Source organism: Ipomoea nil, unplaced genomic scaffold (genome assembly GCF_001879475.1).
Source record: "Ipomoea nil cultivar Tokyo-kokei standard unplaced genomic scaffold, Asagao_1.1 scaffold3231, whole genome shotgun sequence".
NCBI classification, from domain to species: Eukaryota; Viridiplantae; Streptophyta; class Magnoliopsida; order Solanales; family Convolvulaceae; genus Ipomoea; species Ipomoea nil.
The window spans coordinates 52,280-70,901 of record NW_017619659.1 but is presented as its reverse complement, the minus strand read 5'-3'; the positions used below and the strand labels follow the sequence as shown (position 1 = coordinate 70,901).

General features: G+C 34.7%; 1 protein-coding gene across 1 annotated transcript; it reads right to left on the bottom strand.

The window, feature by feature from the left end:
• Positions 1-15,461: 15,461 nt before the first annotated feature.
• LOC109168875 (growth-regulating factor 1-like) lies at positions 15,462-18,228 on the bottom strand. Its single transcript, XM_019317731.1, has 4 exons — positions 17,660-18,228; positions 16,920-17,149; positions 16,465-16,828; positions 15,462-16,383 (listed from the first exon to the last, which is right to left on the bottom strand). The coding sequence occupies exons 1-4, from the start codon at positions 17,980-17,982 to the stop codon at positions 15,654-15,656; spliced, it is 1,647 nt and encodes a 548-aa protein (XP_019173276.1). The 5' UTR covers positions 17,983-18,228; the 3' UTR covers positions 15,462-15,653.
• Between the last annotated feature and the right edge of the window lie 394 nt (positions 18,229-18,622).

The following is an 18,622-nucleotide window of genomic DNA, read 5'->3' as shown; positions in this document are numbered from 1 at the left end:
TATGCCAATCCAATCGAGTTGATTGGACTAAGTACAACTCTCAATGAGCAGCCTATTGGCCTTTAATACGGCGCTCAAGTCAATATCATATACTAATTTCACTATAAAAGCTAGTTCATAAGTGGAGATTTGACACAAACTAAATACCACTGCATAATCTTGCCCGCTACAACTTACTATAGATAGCTCATCTTTCCTACCAGGCACTGGCCTCTCAACAAGAGCACCGAATGACAAGTTAAGATACCACGCACTAGCTTCTCAACAAGAGCACCAAATGATAAGGCACTCAAGTCAAGACCCTAACTCGACCATAAAAACTAGCTTATAAGTGGAGGTTCGGCTTCAACTTAAACAACACTCCACAATCTCTGGTAGAGTCAATGTGGAATATATAATCGTACCATTCTTCTTGATTTGAGTCTGTTAATGAGTAACCTAAGTCCTTTGCTATCTAAGCTCACAAAGCGGGATTTACCTAATTCCCTCGTCAATCCCAAAAAAAACAACGATCATAAATCTAGATCAAATGATGGTTAAATTGACAACAAATCAACCGCACTAATCTCCATCACAACACTGTAGTAATAAATATGGAGTACTGTAATTATTAATTTCTGCAGTACAGTAACAGTTAAGTACAAAGGTGTAATGTTGTTGTTGCGACAAAGATCCCTCATCTGTGAAGCCTGATTGAAGAATCTTTGTGGCCGGGAAGAGGCGGAAGATTGGAATACTTCATCAAGTTGTCAACCTCAACGTCTGCAAATGCATTCTTGCAGAAGAAGAAAAGCCTGCCCTTCTTAGACGACAACCCAACACTACTGTAACTACTCTTCTTCCTCTGATGATGATTATGATCGCCGCTGTTATTATGCACTGTTTTGCTGTTTTGATTCTTGGTGCACTTGACGAAAGCCACCATGAAAGGGTCGTCTCGAATCATCCCTTTCAACGACGAAGAAGAGCTTCTCCTGCCCGGAGTCGGAGTGGCGGAAGGCGGCGGTGGAGGGAGGAGCGGCTTGCCTAAATCCAGAAATTCATGTTTATCAGGCACATCTGTGGGCGACGGGATCTTTTGGTGGTTGAACTTTGAAACGCCGGGCTTTTCTTCCCAAGAAAATGGCACATTTCCCTGTGAAAAAATTATCCTGTGGCTCATGATGGTGATCTTCAGTTCTTGGCAAGATGGCTAGAATGGAGAATGGGAGTGACCGGAGAAGTTAAAGAGGGGAGTTAATTAAGATATGAATGGGATAAGCCCCAGCAATTGAATGAAGTCATGTGCTGTCAAATTATGAGAGTTGTTGGCTTGAAAATAAGGAGGGCTATGCTGCAATTTGGTAATTGGTTATAGTTAGCTAACTAAATTCATAGTACAATACCTTAATCATTTGTCATCAAAATCCATATTGGTAGTTACGGGAGTATTTTAAGTACATAGAACATGTGTATGTATGCTCATCCGCCCCTACTCGAATAAATACAAAAGTACAAATTTTGGAGTATGGATCAAGAATATTGTATTGCCAATTAAGTCTAATTTGTCCTGTTATAGTGACCAATGTACAAACATTTTGGGATTTTAAGGGTGCCACTTTATATTCGAATGTGCGATTTGAGCGAAGTTTGTATTGTGACTCTAGATTGCAAAGGAACATAATGATGCAAATCAGCCTAGATTCATAGTTGATCGGCTAGAGTTGAACTTAAAATCTTGCAGTTTTAATTGCTGACTAACTTAGACAGCTTGCCCCAAATTTGGAGTCTAGAGAGAGAGCAAACTTTTTAATAATTAATGCAGGAACGTGTTGAAGATAAAACGTTAACATCCATTTACCTTAATTTGTACATAGGTAGAACCAAGAAGCTAGGGGTTGGTGAAACGGATAATACCCATTTCGTGATTAGTTGATTAATTACCGTCTAAATACTATAGAAGTAGGAAACTGCAAGCTATACTAGGGACACACTCATATGGGAGATGATGATGGGAAGGGTGAATTTTGGTAGCTTAACTTAAGATTGTTGTTTAAGAATCAAGAAACGAGATTAATGATGAAGAAGGTGAAAGAAGTGGATGATCTTACTAGCTTTTAACATGACATTGTTGTTTAAGAAACAAGAAATTAGAGGAGATTAATGATGGAGAAGATGAAAAATGGGGATGACCTTGACTTGTCTTTATCATGATGAGTTGAGTAGCAATGTAGCATTGCCCAAAAAGAAAAGCTTCCCATATTTGATATTTGTCTTCTTCTTCAGACAACCATCCAGTGTTAGGAAGATTACAGAGACGTGGTCTGCTAAGCTAAGGTTTTGTGTTTTTATTGGTGTTTAGGTCAAATTATTCCGTAGACACTATCTAGTTCAAAGTCAAGTTCTCAAAACGGTGGTTGGAGCGGTCCACCGCTACTACCACTCTCAAAATGGTCGCTTGCCAAAAGTGCAATTGGAGCAGTAAACTACTGCAGTACTGCTGCTGCACTACTTCAACCACTCTAGTTCAAATTTTCTCACAGGAGGTAAAATGCTTTAACTAGAGCGTTTTGAATGTTTATGACAATATATAATGGTGACCATGGTCCATAGTATACAGTTGTCCTAGGGTGGAACATTGTTTACGCAGTGTTATGTGGATTATAGTCTAATAGGTTAAGTGCTATTTTTTTACCGTTATTGTGAATCAATGATATATCACGTTACAGATATATATATTGTCAAATGAAATTGTGTAGAATTAAAATAATACTTTAATTTGGTGTTGCTATAATGAAACTAATGTGTGTGAAAAAATGAAACTAAAAGTTATTGTTTATGCAATAACGTATATTGTCAAATGAACTTGAAGTGTAATTAAATTATATTAAAATGATATTAAAAAAAATGTTTTCAAAAAAAAATTATATTAAAATAATATTTTAGCGTTACTATAATGAAACTAATGTGTGAGAAATGAAACTAAAAAACATAGCTCATACAATAACATATATTGTCTAATGAACCTGAAGTGTAATTGAAATGATACTCCAGTGTTACTATAACGAAACTAGTGTGTGTGAAAAATGAAATTAAAAGTCAAAGCTCATGCAATAACATATATTGTCAAATGAACCTAAAGTATAATTAAAATGATACTTCATCATTACTATAATGAAATTAGTGTGTGAAAAATGAAACTACATACTAAACAGAGCTCATACAATAACGTATATTATCAAATGAAACTGGAGTGTAATACTCGTTTTACTTCATGATCCGCGTTGCTATATATAGACCATGGTCTATAGTAAAATTTGCCACATAGTATAATGATTTATCAGCACACAATTGTTATACCATGAACCATAGTCCATCTTGCATTGTAGATCCTGATAAAAAAATTATGTGTCTATAATTAACCTATTTTGCACCTGCAATTACCAGTTTATGTGCTTATAAATAAATTGAAAGCACATAATCTATTAACTACATACACATAACATAGATTGGTAACTACACACATAATATAGTATCATATTATGTATTTGTAGTTACCATGTTATGTACCTTCAATTTATTTACAAATACAAACTTTATTTTATCAATTTATAGCCAACACAGTACCCATTATTGGTAGTCATGCCACATTTAAATTTGTAGGAATTCATCATGATCCTACCATGCCTCATGATATGCACATTTTACACTCATATTTTAGGTACATTTTTATAGTAATTTTGCATTGGTTATTTAATATTATCTAATAATTAGTTCTTTTTATATATAATACAATATATAATATATAATATATAATATATAATATATAATATATAATATATATATAATACATACTAATTAATATATATATATATATATATATATATATATATATTTATTGCGTACAAACTGAACATATATATATATAATATAATATATAATATATAGAATATACTAATATATATATATATTACGTACTACTAGTAAATAAATAAATAAATAAATATATATATATATATATATATATATATATATATATATATATATATATATATATTAGAAATCAACAAATAAATTAAATAAATATAATATTTTAATTTGTTTGCTTTCCTAACAAAACATATGGTGCAGCAGCAAAAATAAAGTCAATGGGAGCTATTCCAAGGCATTATTACAAGGAGTTTCAACATATGACACGAAAGTAGGAAACAAGTGGTAGGAAATAGTTTAGGTTTATTTTTAGAATGCTATAAATAGTAGAAGTTTCTTATTGTAAAATGTTCATTCTTCCCTCCTCTATAGTATTCGTTGAAGTTGTTATCAATGTCCATTTGTGGCTAATTTCTAGTTAGTTTAGTGAATTGAAGCCCCGGAGTTCATAACGCTGTAAGGTTATTTATTTAACTTTATTATATATATGTTTTTATGCATTTTGAGTATTAAATATTCTTCTAAATTATTTGAATAGTTGTATCATGTAATTGCTAGGGAGGCCTACTAGTTATTTATTTGATATAATTATTTGCTATATTAGATAATGTTGTGCTACAAATTATTCTAATATTCAGTAGCAACTGAGGTTAATTATTGACGGCTTAGTGATAATTGGTCTCGGGTAGAATATTTTCCTAAATTAAATGCAACCGCTTGTGCTTGTGTTATTTAGTTTGTCGGTTTTCCTAGTTCCTATTGCTGCTATTAAATTAAATCTATAGCGCTTGTCTTAGATTATTTAGTAGTTGGGGGTAATTAAACCGCTTGTGCTTTATTTACCTACAACTAAGGGAAAACAGAAATGAAATAATTTCAGGACAAATATTCAATTGCATATTAATTACTTTATTAATCAATGATCAGTGTTGAATTCCGGTGGTGGATCTTTACTAACCAAGGTCTCCTATTATAAGTGTTTTCGATATATTATTTTCATTGTTTTATTCGTTCAATTAAATTTCTTGTTTATTTAAATTCTCTTTTATTTTATCTTTATTCTCGATATATTCCAAACCCCCCTACCTTTAATTTGAGCACAAAAGTTAAACTAGTTACTCCTCGTGGGATTGATCCTTACTCCCGCTACTACGTTTGTAAGGTTTTAATTTGGAAGCCTACGATAGCTCGCCAAATTTTGGCGCCGTTGCCGGGGAGATTTTCTAGCTTATTTTGTGTTTGTTTATTTATTTAATTATTTATTTTGTTATTTGTTTATTTGTTTTTCAATTTGTCCCAAACGAAAATAAAAATAATAATTTTCTTTTCTTTCATTACTTTTACATAATTGCAAATCAAAATATATTTTCTTTTTGTTTATGCCTATAACTCGATCTGCTAATCAAGAACTCTTGTCGTACTATCCGGAAATTGAAAGAACTATACGCAGGTGGAAGAAACAAGCTTTGAGAAAATTGGAGTTTAGTGATCTGGCTACCGATTCTACCGATTCTACCAATTCTGATTTAGAAGAGGAACCCATGGCTCAAAATCGGACTTTAAAAGAGCTTGGAGCTCCAAATTTGGATCAGCAACCTTTATGCATTACTTTTCCCGCTCTGGATGCTAATATACAATTTGAACTAAAATTTGGGTTAATTCATCTTTTGCCTTCTTTTCATGGACTTGCAGGTGAAGATCCGCACAAACACTTAAAGTAATTTCATGTGGTGTGTTCGAGTATGAAACCCACAGGGGTTACTGAAGAACAAATCAAGTTGAGAGCCTTTCCCTTTTCGTTGAAAGATTCAGCGAAGGATTGGCTATACTATCTACCTTCTGGGAGCATCACCACATGGAATAACTTAAAGACATCATTCCTTGAAAAATATTTCCCAGCTTCAAGGGCGGCCAACATTAGGAAAGAAATCTGTGGTATAAGGCAAAACAATGGAGAGTCCCTGTATGAATATTGGGAGCGTTTCAAGAAACTATGTGCAAGCTGCCCACACCATCAAATTAGTGATCAATTACTCATTCAATACTTTTATGAAGGACTTTTTCCAATGGATAGAAGCATGATTGATGCCGCAAGCGGTGGTGCTTTAGTTGACAAGACACCGGACGCTGCAAGAACTCTAATTGCAAACATGGCTGCAAATTCTCAACAGTTTGGCAATAGACTTGTCCAACCGTCTAAGCAAGTGAATGAGGTAAATATTTCTGCTCTTGAACAACAAATTACTGGTTTAACTACTCTTGTTCGTCAATTAGCAGTAGGCAATATGCAAACTGTAAAAGCATGTGGAAAACTGATGCCTGCCCAACTCTTCAAGAAGAACCTATTGAACAAGTCAACATGGCTGGAGGTTTTCCTGGACAACCTCAAGGTAAGTATGATCCATTTTCTAATAAATATAATCCTGGATGGAGGGATCACCCGAACCTTAGCTATGGGAACTCACAAGGGAACCAGTTTGTTCAGAATCGTTCCAACTTTCAACAGTATAGACAACAATTTCCTTCCAGCCCAAAGCTCTAGCTCTGGTATGAATCTAGAAGATATTGTTAAATCTCTTGCTACTAACACTTTGCAGTTTCAACAAGAAACACAACTATTCCAACAAGAGACAAGAGCTAGTATTCAAGAAACAAAGGTTAGTATTCAAAACTTAGAAAGGCAAGTGGGCCAACTAGCAACTACGGTAAGTCGGTTGGAAGCACAGAGCTCTGAAAAATTACCATCTCAAACGATCGTTAATCCTAAAGAGAATGTAAGTGCAATTACTGTGGGAAGTATGTCGCTGGAAAAGAATGTTGATTTAGACAAGGAAATAAGTGCAGGTAACATTGCCAATAAAGAGAAGTCCCAAGGTAACCTTTCTTCTTTTTCTGATTATGAACCAGTACCCCCTTTTCCTCAAGCTCTTTTGGAACCAATAAGAGGAAACTCAAATAATGATTTATATGAGACATTTCGTGAATGTGAGGCTAATAAACCATTTTTAGATTCTATGAAAAAGGTACCTCGCTATGCAAATTTTCTAAAAGAGGTATGCACATTGAAAAAGAAACAAAATAAAGGAGTTGATGAAGTGAAAGTGCACGAGAATGTCTCTATGGCTAGTCAAGGCAATCTTCCCGAAAAGTGCAAAGACCCAGGTATGTTTACTATTCCGTGCATGATAAGTGGTGTTAAACTTGAAAATGCTATGTTAGATTTAGGAGCTTCTATTAATGTTATGCCATATCCTGTGTATGCTTCTTTAAATCTTGGACCCCTGAATAAATCTAGTATAGTAATTCAATTGGCTGATGGATCTACTACATATCCTAGGGGTGTGGTTGAGGATTTTGCTTGTTAAAGTTAATAACTTGGTTTTTCCTGCTGATTTTTATGTCCTTGATATGGAAAATAATAATCAAATTTCTCATATTTTGTTAGGAAGACCATTTTTAAAAACCGCAAAAACGAAAATTGATATTCATAGTGGCATGCTTACAATGGAGTCTAATGGTAAATTTGTGAACTTTAATATTTATGATACCATGAAATCTCCTAGTGATGATAATTTTGCAATTTTTGTTGATTCCTTGAAACTTGTTAAATTTAATGCAATTGCTTCTATTGAAAATAAAGAAGAACCAAATAATAAATCATCTTTGAGTCCTAATCTGCATGAAGGGGCCGTTTCTTTGAATACTCATAATCATCGAAGGTACTCAAAAAGACGATGGAAATTTAAAGATATATCATAAGTCGAGCCAACGACGATAAACAAAGGCGCTGCTTGGGAGGCAACCTAAGGTGTGTTTGTTCCATTTTTATTTTATTTTATTTTATTTTATTCCCTATTCTCATTCAATAACCCTTTTTCTGCATGTTTTTATTCAACATTGGGGACAACGTTGATAATAAGTGTGGGGGAGGGAATTTAGTTTTATTATTTGTTTGCATATGTCAAAATTTTCACAAATATTTTCTTAGTATTTTATGCTAAATAAGTATTATTTTGAAAAATAATATTTTTTTTCTTTCTTGGAATGCATAACATGATTGAATAAATAGTTTGGCAAGTTGTGATTAGTTTGTTAGCATCTCTTGTTTGATATGTAGTGGCTATATTAAGTAAGCAATAAGCCTATGAGTGTTTTGAGCCACTGACTGACACTTCGGTCTTATTTTCTTTCTTTTGTGTGATTTCTTCCATAATTTTGTTTCTCTAGAACTTGCCTTGATTCTCTTTTAAAGCTAATTAGACCATGCATGATTCAAATGTGATTAAGGCCATTATTTGACTTTGAGCCTCACTAGCCAAATAACCGGTTTGTCCTATGATTTATTTCCCTTTGTTAACCACTTTGAGCTTTATGGCCATTCCTTTCTTTATTTTGGACCACATTACAAGCCTTTTATATCTAAAATAATGCCTTCACCCAGCTGAATAACTAGTGGAGCAAATTTTGGATTATTTTTGTAATCTACGTGAGGTTGGGAAGGATAAGTGTGGGGGAAGTCACTTACTCTTATTAATATGATTGAGAGTGAGGTGAGTTGTATCTTCGTTGCCAATATGTCGTTGGTCTTCTATGAAAAAAAGAAAAGAGGAAGCAGTTCACGATTCAAAAAAAAAAAAAAAAAAAAAAAAAAAAAAAAGCATGAAAAATTGAAAAAAATGAAATGGAAAAATGAAGAATATACGTTTGAAAAAGAAGAATATTGCTGAAAATTTATGAGAAAATGAAAAAGAATCAGCAATTGATTTTGAGTTGAGGTTACTTCTAAATAAATGAAGTAAGGGGAAATTCTGGTAATACTGAGGAAGCATTCTGTACCTCAATGGGATGTGTTTTTTTGATTGGAAATTGAGGGTGTTGGATTACTTGTATTTATTTGTTCCTCTAGTTTGAAGCTTTTGTTTAAGCTACTTTCCTAAAATATTCCCTACCTTAACCCTAGCCCCATTACAACCTATGGAAAGTCCTTATGATTTGTGTCATGCATGACTCTTGTAGTGGTGATTGAGAAGATATGCAAGCCTATGGTAGAGCAATTTTATAGGAATGAACATGAGTGAAATCTATACCCATCAAACACTTGAGTGATGAGTGATATTCCTGTGAGAGCTTACTTGTTTAGTTCTCTCCTTTTTTTGAACAGGGGTGCTAACTTATTAATTGCAGGGTGCTTCAGATTGTTGTTCATGATATGTTATGAGTTTTGGGAATTTTATCTTAATTTACTTCACAAATAATATTTTTTACTTGAGGACAAACAAATGTTTTAGTGTGGGGAATTTGATATGCACATTTTACACTCATATTTTAGGTACATTTTTATAATAATTTTGCATTGGTTATTTAATATTATCTAATAATTAGTTCTTTTTATATATAATACAATATATAATATATAATATATATAATATATAATATATATATAATACATACTAATTAATATATATATATATATATATATATATATATATATATATTGCGTACAAACTGAACATATATATATAATATACTCCCTCTGTCCCATTTTGCATGTCTTACTTTCCTTTTTAGTTTGTCCCAAAATGTTGTTCTCTTTCCAAATTGAACATCACCATTATTCTACTTTTTTCCCAAATTACCCTTATGACTTTTGCTTTTATTTCCAAAAGTGAAAAAGTGAAGGGCATAATTGGAAAATACATAGCATTTACTTTAATTCCTTAAAAAGCGTGCAAAAAGCAAATGAGGCAACCAATTCGGGACGGAGGGAGTAATATATAATATATAGAATATACTAATATATATATATATTACGTACTACTAGTAAATAAATAAATAAATATATATATATATATATATATATATATATATAAATATATATATATATATATATATATATATATATATATATATTAGAAATCAACAAATAAATTAAATAAATATAATATTTTAATTTGTTTGCTTTCCTAACAAAACATATGGTGCAACAGCAAAAATAAAGTCAATGGGAGCTATTCCAAGGCATTATTACAAGGAGTTTCAACATATGACACAAAAGTAGGAAACAAGTGGTAGGAAATAGTTTAGGTTTATTTTTAGAATGCTATAAATAGTAGAAGTTTCTTATTGTAAAATGTTCATTCTTCCCTCCTCTATAGTATTCGTTGAAGTTGTTATCAATGTCCATTTGTGGCTAATTTCTAGTTGGTTTAGTGAATTGAAGCCCCGGAGTTCATAACGCTGTAAGGTTATTTATTTAACTTTATTATATATATGTTTTTATGCATTTTGAGTACTAAATATTCTTCTAAATTATTTGAATAGTTGTATCATTTAATTGCTAGGGAGGCCTACTAGTTATTTATTTGATATAATTATTTGCTATATTAGATAATGTTGTGCTACAAATTATTCTAATATTCAGTAGCAACTGAGGTTAATTATTGACGGCTTAGTGATAATTGGTCTCGGGTAGAATATTTTCCTAAATTAAATGCAACCGCTTGTGCTTGTGTTATTTAGTTTGTCGGTTTTCCTAGTTCCTATTGCTGCTATTAAATTAAATCTATAGCGCTTGTCTTAGATTATTTAGTAGTTAGGGGTAATTAAACCGCTTGTGCTTTATTTACCTACAACTAAGGGAAAACAGAAATGAAATAATTTCAGGACAAATATTCAATTGCATATTAATTACTTTATTAATCAATGATCAGTGTTGAATTCCGGTGGTGGATCTTTACTAACCAAGGTCTCCTATTATAAGTGTTTTCGATATATTATTTTCATTGCTTTATTCGTTCAATTAAATTTCTTGTTTATTTAAATTCTCTTTTATTTTATCTTTATTCTCGATATATTCCAAACCCCCTACCTTTAATTTGAGCACAAAAGTTAAACTAGTTACTCCTCGTGGGATCGATCCTTATTCCCGCTACTACGTTTGTACGGTTTTAATTTGGAAGCCTACAACAGCTCACCACCTCACGAGCCAAGTGAAGGTACCTTTAGCCTCCAGACATTATTCCACTTGGCTGCCTCCACTGAATTAATAGAGCCAGCAGCCAGGTTGTAAGCAGAACTGATCGAGAAATTTCAAGTGGATTCATTTTTCCAACCAAATTCATCCTTGTCTTCAGGATCATTGCACACAATTATAGCAGCTAGTGTTGATGATAATGAACCAAAATTGATTTAATATCTCAAAAATAATATTTATATATATACACGAAAATATATATAAAATATTATTGGATATATATTCAAAATATATATATACACACAAATATATATAAACCGGATCCAAAGGTCATATAGACGTATATATCTACGAAAAAAGATATACCAATATATATTAACCAAAAATGGAACTTATAATCCTCAGATTATAACTCCAATCAACAAGAAGGTAGAAAAGATTTTTGCTTAGAGCATAATCCAAAACAAGAAAGAAGGAGAAGGAAGAAAGAATAGTACAAGTTAGGCGAGATGCCTTTCTTTCCTTAAAACCTTATTTGCCACCTCCCAAAAGTGCTAGGAGCGTTGTGGCCTAGGTTTCCCAGGATAAAACATACAACGGTTCGACATTTGAGCACCCAAACGAGCGAACCCGGCGAACTAGAGCACGGGCAGATCACAGTAGCAAGAAAGGAGTAGGAACAGAGTTTTAGAGCTGGGAAAACAAAATTTTCTGTGTTGTGTGTATTGTTCTAAGCCCGCAGTTCTTCACTACTTCACTGTGTTGCTGTGATGTTGTAAACCTGCTGCTCCTACACTAGCTTATATAGGAGGTTGTGTACTAAACAGCATTTGCTTAAATTGGCATTTAATCTGAAATTAAAAATCTGAAATTAAAATCAGATAAAAACAGATGTTTCGGCCACTAAGGCCGAACCCAGTGGTCTTACTTAGCCCGTAAAGCCAGCCAATTTCCAGACGACATTCGTGCCCGTAGGTGCCGGCACACACGAGCTCGGGCTTGAATCAAGCCTTTTCAATCTTGTTTCTAGTTGGAATTTGATTTGCACACCCCCCACCCCCCGCGCGAGAGAGCCTCTATGCTATACAATTCTACAAGCTCCAAAAGAGCTCTTGTATAAAAGGGGGGTCAAATCCTCTTTCCGAACCAACGTGGGACAAAGCTCACTTTTCCCTTCATTTTTCCAACTCAATGGGTCTACTTTGAGAATCAATATCTCATTCACCCATTATCCGTTTTGAGTGTACAATATATCAATCTCTTCGTCTCACTACAAAGAACCCGAATCCACTTTGACCTGACCCAAATCGAAAGTGGACCCCGCTGATAATTGTACTACAAAATAGCCACTTAAAATGCCATTTTAATGCTATTTTTCCAACAGCTAGTTTGTCCAGGAACTCACTTGGTAACAGCTGGTCTTGATCATGCCATTTCCATCTTCTGTCTTCCTCCCAATAACTTGAGACCGATCTGTACAGCTCCACACTGCTGGAAATCGTGCTATTTCCGTCCAACTTGTTGGACGGAAAATGGGGGTTATTGGTCGGAAAACGGGCTTCCGTCCAAAATGAGACCTCGGAAAAATGAACATCGCTAATTCCGTCCTACATTAGATGTCGGACGGAATTTACGTTCAATAGGTCAAAGTTGGACGAAAAATTCGAATGGTAACCCACCATTTTTAGGATGTGAATTTCAGTCCAACGTTGACCCGTTGGACGGAAAATCCGAATGACAATCCACTATTTTAGGATGGAAACTTCCGTCCAACTTTGACCCGTTGAACAGAAATTCCGACCAACAGGTTGGTCAATAACTGTGACTAACTTTGACCCGTTTGACGAAAAATCCAGATTGTAACCCACATTTTAAAATGAGAATTTCCGTCTAATTTTGAACCGTTGGACGGAAATTGTGACTAACAAGTTGGCCGGAATTTGTAACCAAGAAAATCTAAATTTATATAATTTTTTTTTTTGATCTTGTTATAATTTTTTTTTATCTGTTGTGAATACATTCTATATCATTTACAAAATAATGTACACACTATCTAAATTTAAAATGAAAATATATTTCAATATCAAAATTATTTAAAACAAAAAGATAGTATCGTATCTAATCCATAAATATTTAAACAATGCACTATTGTCATACACACAAAAAAGTTTTTAAAACATAAAGTACTTAATCTTCATAGGGCTCTGGTGTTTCATCTTTTAGTCAATCACCCGGTTAGCTTCAGTTTATAATCTCAAGAATTTGTAACCTGTTCTTCAACCAATCATCTTTTTTTTCTCTCTCATCTACAAAAATAAAAAACAAAACAATAAAAACATTTATATTTAGATTACAAGTGCAGCCCAACGCACACACTAAGGTAAAGCAATTTAGTCTAAAGGAAGAGCCAGAATATGAGCAAAGTATGAGGAAACCATCCCCTATGAAAAATCCCTCATTAAATACCACTCATCTATTTCTCAACCAAAACAATAAGTAGAATGTAATACAGTAGTGTTATAAATCATTCTTGCACATGGCATGCATATCATGATGCCTATAATGCATAATATTGATACTCTAGGAAATGTTCAAATATTTATAAGACTTGTTTTATCTACAAAAGAGTATCTCCATGAATGTACGCATCTGCTAGGTCAAGATCAACCTGGGTTGCTACTTGTCAATCATTTCTAATGAAATCACTAAAATAAAATTATGAAATACACTTAAAACTAAATATATAATTCATATTATTATATTTCAAATAAAATTTTGATTAGGTTAGGTTTTGGATCGGGTATAGATAAAATTTTAACATCTCATATTTTATCCAAATTTATATGGATCGTTATGCTGTGCAACCGTGTGCACCATGCAAGGTGCACACTGAATTGAATTCATAATTTATATACTATAGATTCATAATTTCTATACTATAGATTCATAATTTTTATACAGTAAATTCATAATTTCTATACTGCAAATTTATAATATATATACTGTAGATTCATAATTTATGTATTGTAGATTCATAATTTCTAAACTGTATAGTTATTAAATTATGAACATATAGTTCTGTGATTTGTGAATACAGAGTTCAACAATTAGTAATATGAATATCAAAAATTATAAAATAGAGTTATGTAATTGTGAATATAGAGTTCAATAATTATGAATATGAAGTTCAAAAATTATGAATATATAATATTATAATTATGAACATATAGTTCAGTAATTATGAATATAGAATAGTGTGCACTATGCATGGTGCACATAGTTGCGGCAAATTATATCGTGCACCGCGGTGCATAATCTATTATGCACCACGCATCAAAACAACGTTGTTTTATTTAATGAAAAGAAATGGAATCCGTTTCGCGTCGTTCCGTAAAAAATAACTCTATTCTTCAGTTTCATTTTGTATACACTGCAATTTCAGTTCAACACAACTACAGTTTCATTCAATATTGATACACTCAAATATGTGAAAATGTTATTTAATTTTATTTTATATACACTATAGTTTCATTAAAACACAATTACATGATCATTTCGATATAATTACAGCTTCATTGTACAATTTACACTCAAATATGTGAAATGTTATTCAGTTTTATTTTATATAATATACTGCAGTTTCATTTCATCACAATTACAGTATCATTTTGATATAACTGTAGTTTCATTTGATAATATAAAAATAATATGTGAGGCAGTGTCAATTTAGAAACACTGTAGTGTCATTATGTTAACACTAACAACGCGCTGTTTCTTTACTTAAAGAAACGACACCGTTTTGATGCGCGGTGAATAATCGATTATGCATCGCGGTCCACGATATAACGACTGCACGGTTGCACATCATAATTTGCATTAGACCTTTATATTGGGCTACTTTGTTGGGCTTAAAAATTCATTGAGATGGGCCTTTATATCTGCAATTAACATTTTCCGTGCTAATCATATAGAGTATTGTATAGAGTATAGACAGAAACGGTGCCGAATATTAGGGTTTCATAGAGTATAAAATCCCCGGCAGCCGCATAAAACCGCCATTATTATTCATTTGATTTGACGAACCATGTCTGCGATTCTGTGCGGGTGTTCAAAGCCATTCTTTCTCAGCTTTTCCTTCTTTTTCTTCAGTTTAATATACTTCCATGGCGAATATTTAGCATGATTGTCTTTTGGTTTATGTTGTTGAGGGCTTGTGGAAGGCGATGATGACAGAAATCAATTTCTCGATGCTGATATCAGTGTCACTTACAGTCTTTCTAACTTGATGACCTATTTGTGCGTGTCTGAGCCTTCCATCTTCACTTTTTCTTCTTTGATTTTGTCTAATAATAATAATACGTTTACTGATGGAAAAAATGGAATTTGAAGGGAATTATGAGCTAAATGCGCTTGCAACCCATCTTTATTATATTGCGTGATTAATTTCTCGAAAGAATTGCTTATTAGTCTTGTTGATTTGAATTATCTAACTATAAACAACACAGTTTCAGATAGGGATACCTTGCTTTTAGTTGTGTAATTATTTGAGTTTTATAAATAGGGGAATAGAAAGGGCAAATGATAAAAACAAATACGAGTTCTGATAAAAACATATAGGAATATTCAACATTATTTTAAGCTACAACGTTACTATGAGATGACAACGACAACTACACAAAGTGGCAAGCAATGTTAATGTAGTAAAACAGCAGGAATACTAATAATGTCGATATTACTAGTTATCAACTTCAACCTCTCCAGATTGGTTTCTTCACAGTGATGGAATAGACAAAGAACTTACTACACTTGAACCAACCATGTCATTGCACATTCTAGCACTCTCAACCTTCTTGTTATCGTCTTGGGGGCTACTTGCGGTGCTGCTGTTTGAGAGCGAGACGAAGGACGATTTCTGCAGGACGCCTGTGGGGGACGACCCCATGTAAGGACTACTGCTCCACATTTCTGTGGTTAGGTTCAGATTAGGAGAGGTCTTCCCAGCTCCAGCGCTACCATACGTGTTGTTTAGGGCCTCGCCTAATGGACCGCCCATCGAGTTCCCCCAGGTTACTGGAATCCAAGTTGATGGCTTTTGAATTGGGTCAGCAATGCCATTATTGCTCACTCCCAATCCCATTTGGAATGGTTCGAGCTCGCGTGATAGCCTCAGAGGTGAAATGGTGGGTTTCTCTTGCCGGGGAGAGGTTGAGGATGATGAGAAATCGGAGGAAGCCATGGGGATTGACATCGAGAGCTGAGTCCAGTCTGATTTCAGCTCGGTTGGCCAGGAGGCAGGAGCGCAGGTAGACTGTTCCTTTGTCCAGCCGTCGATGAAATGGTGAACTAGATGCTGTTCATGGGCGTTGAAATCAAGAAGAGTATCAGAGTTATGGGAGTTCACAAAGGGCCTTCTTTGCAGAGGATTTAGAACAGAATCTGAGGATGGAAATCCAAAACCCAACTCCTGGGAGGATTCTTTGTAAGGGTTGTGGCCTTGCGTTCTGCCATACAAGTTCTAATAAAGTTCAAAACGATACGAATTTATACTACAAAACCAGATGTGTGATAAAAAGCGTGGTTACCTGTTATTCATGAGATGGTGAGTGGAAGGATTTGCGGGGCTGGGCTTAGTGTTATTGAAGTGGTGCTTCATGGCACCGAAGGTGTTGGATGTGGCATCACAGGATATCACCGAGGCTGCTGAGGCAGAGGAGGAAGCAATTGGGGATACCTTTGAAGTGGTGGATCCAGAAACAGCATGGCCAGTCTGGCCTTCCACAGGCTTTCTTGAACGATGGCGGCCTCTGTTGATGTGCCTTTCACAGTACTTCTGATCAGGAACAGCATCTCTCGAGCACCGCCATTTTTTTCCATCAGTTCGACGACACCTCCCAGGTTCAGGATCAGTGTTTGCAGACAAACCGAGATGGAATGCACCCCACCCCCCTGCAGAAGAGAACGAATACAAAAGTTATGAAAACAAGTTTTACTTGCCCTTATGGAATCCAAGTACTAGTTTGGGTAGAAAACAACTCACAATTCGGGGCGTAAGATCCAGGGGATAAGCCAGAAAACGCATAGGGGTTTAGCGATTTCATGAGGGGAATGAGGAGATTAGAAGGAATTGGAACATTTGCCACCATGTGCTTGTAGATCAAGGCCTGATGTTCCAGTTCCATCCACTGTGATGGAGTGAATGGTCCACTGATCCGAGCAGAACCCCCCCTTAAGCTTTCATTCAAACCTCCAATTGCGTAAGCTGAAGAATGAAGATTCAAAGCTAAATGCATCACAAGAAAATCACCAAACACAACTGCAAACCAAGAACATCCTAACCAAGTTTGTCACTTAGTAATCACAAGAACCCAATCAAGTTGATTAGAATCTTGACTTACTAACCACAAGAACCCAACCTAGTATACTCAAGAACCTAGCCAAGTTGGTCAAACTTAGTATGCATAGTGAGTGTGGGTTATCTCGTCACTAAAGGAGAAGATAAAATTTCTGCAGGGTTGACCAACTAACCAAGCAAGTCTTCTCAGGTTTCCTGTTCTATTCATCTTAGTAACTTTTTGGTTTTGTTCAGAAATGAAGGAAAATCAAAGCAGTATTGTCTATTTGTCTCCATTAGAACTTAGAAGTAACTGATCCATCATTTTGCACATTACTATCACAATCTAAATTTTCAAAACACATGAATAAAGATGACTTTATTAATTCTTCAGTAAATCTAGCAGCACAGAGCTAAAACATGTGCAAATAATAAATATACCTGAAGCGGCGCCAGAATGGGGACCGCGTTTCTGGTGGGACTCGAAAAGCGGAAAACAAATGGTTTTAGATGAATCTTCCCCGGCAGGCGCAGAAGAAAGAAAGGGGATTTCTTCAGACTTGGAGGAGGAGAAACTAAGCATGGTGGCTTTTCCAGGCACGCTGTCCGCAGATCTCCATAAAAAGCTGGGAACTTTAGAAGGCGCTGCTGCGGATCTTTCTTGCTTTGGGTGGCCAGATCCATGGGTGTCGCCGCCGCCTGGGGGTTCATCAGGGTGTTGCCGGGTGGTGCCCGCCGTTCCGGCCGCCGCCATTAACCCGAAATCCATTCTTGAAAGGGGAATCTAGGAGGCGTTTGCACAGCATGAGTTCATTGCATTTGCAGGCAGCTAGCAGAAGTGAACTAAGCCAGAGTGAGAGTAAAAAGAAAGAAATTAAACAGTGGAATGGTTGTCACTTGTGGTTACAAGTTTGGGGGAGAAGGAAGCGGACAAAGAAACTACAGTAGCAAAGTGCAAACTGCAAACAGACTGTCTCTCTCCACGTCTCGGACAAAGGGACATGTTAGACCGAGCTTATCTAGTTTTGTTTCCCCAAAAGAATATCACCTTTATAAATGCCAAACTTGCCAAACTTTTTTTTTTTGGTCACATGAGATGTACTGATAAAGTTCTAACTGTAGAAGACATTTTTAAACTTATATTATACTCAGATTAATTCTTATTCACATTGGATCGTAAATTGCCAAACTTATTAGTGACCCCGTAATGATAATAGCATAATTTTCATATCAAAAAGTCACAAAATTTATTAACGCAATCTCACTTTTGGGTACGGGTGAACTTGTGCTAACCATTTCCTACTATTCTACATACTAAGAATAATCTCTGTTCAAATTATTTTCTCAATTTTTCATGTCGTTAAAGTTCGTTCCTAGACCTGTGGCCTTATTGTCCTAGACAGCCCTTT

Bases quoted from the DNA above. Each gene is read 5' to 3' on its own strand.
- LOC109168875 (XM_019317731.1), bottom strand. From the start codon at position 17,982: ATGGATTTCGGGTTAATGGCGGCGGCCGGAACGGCGGGCACCACCCGG. The intron at 17,150-17,659 runs TTCAGGTATATT...TTTGAATCTTCA, and splicing joins GGTCCCCATTCTGGCGCCGC to TTCTTCAGCTTACGCAATTG. The intron at 16,829-16,919 runs GTGAGTTGTTTT...TCTCTTCTGCAG, and splicing joins TGGATCTTACGCCCCGAATT to GGGGGTGGGGTGCATTCCAT.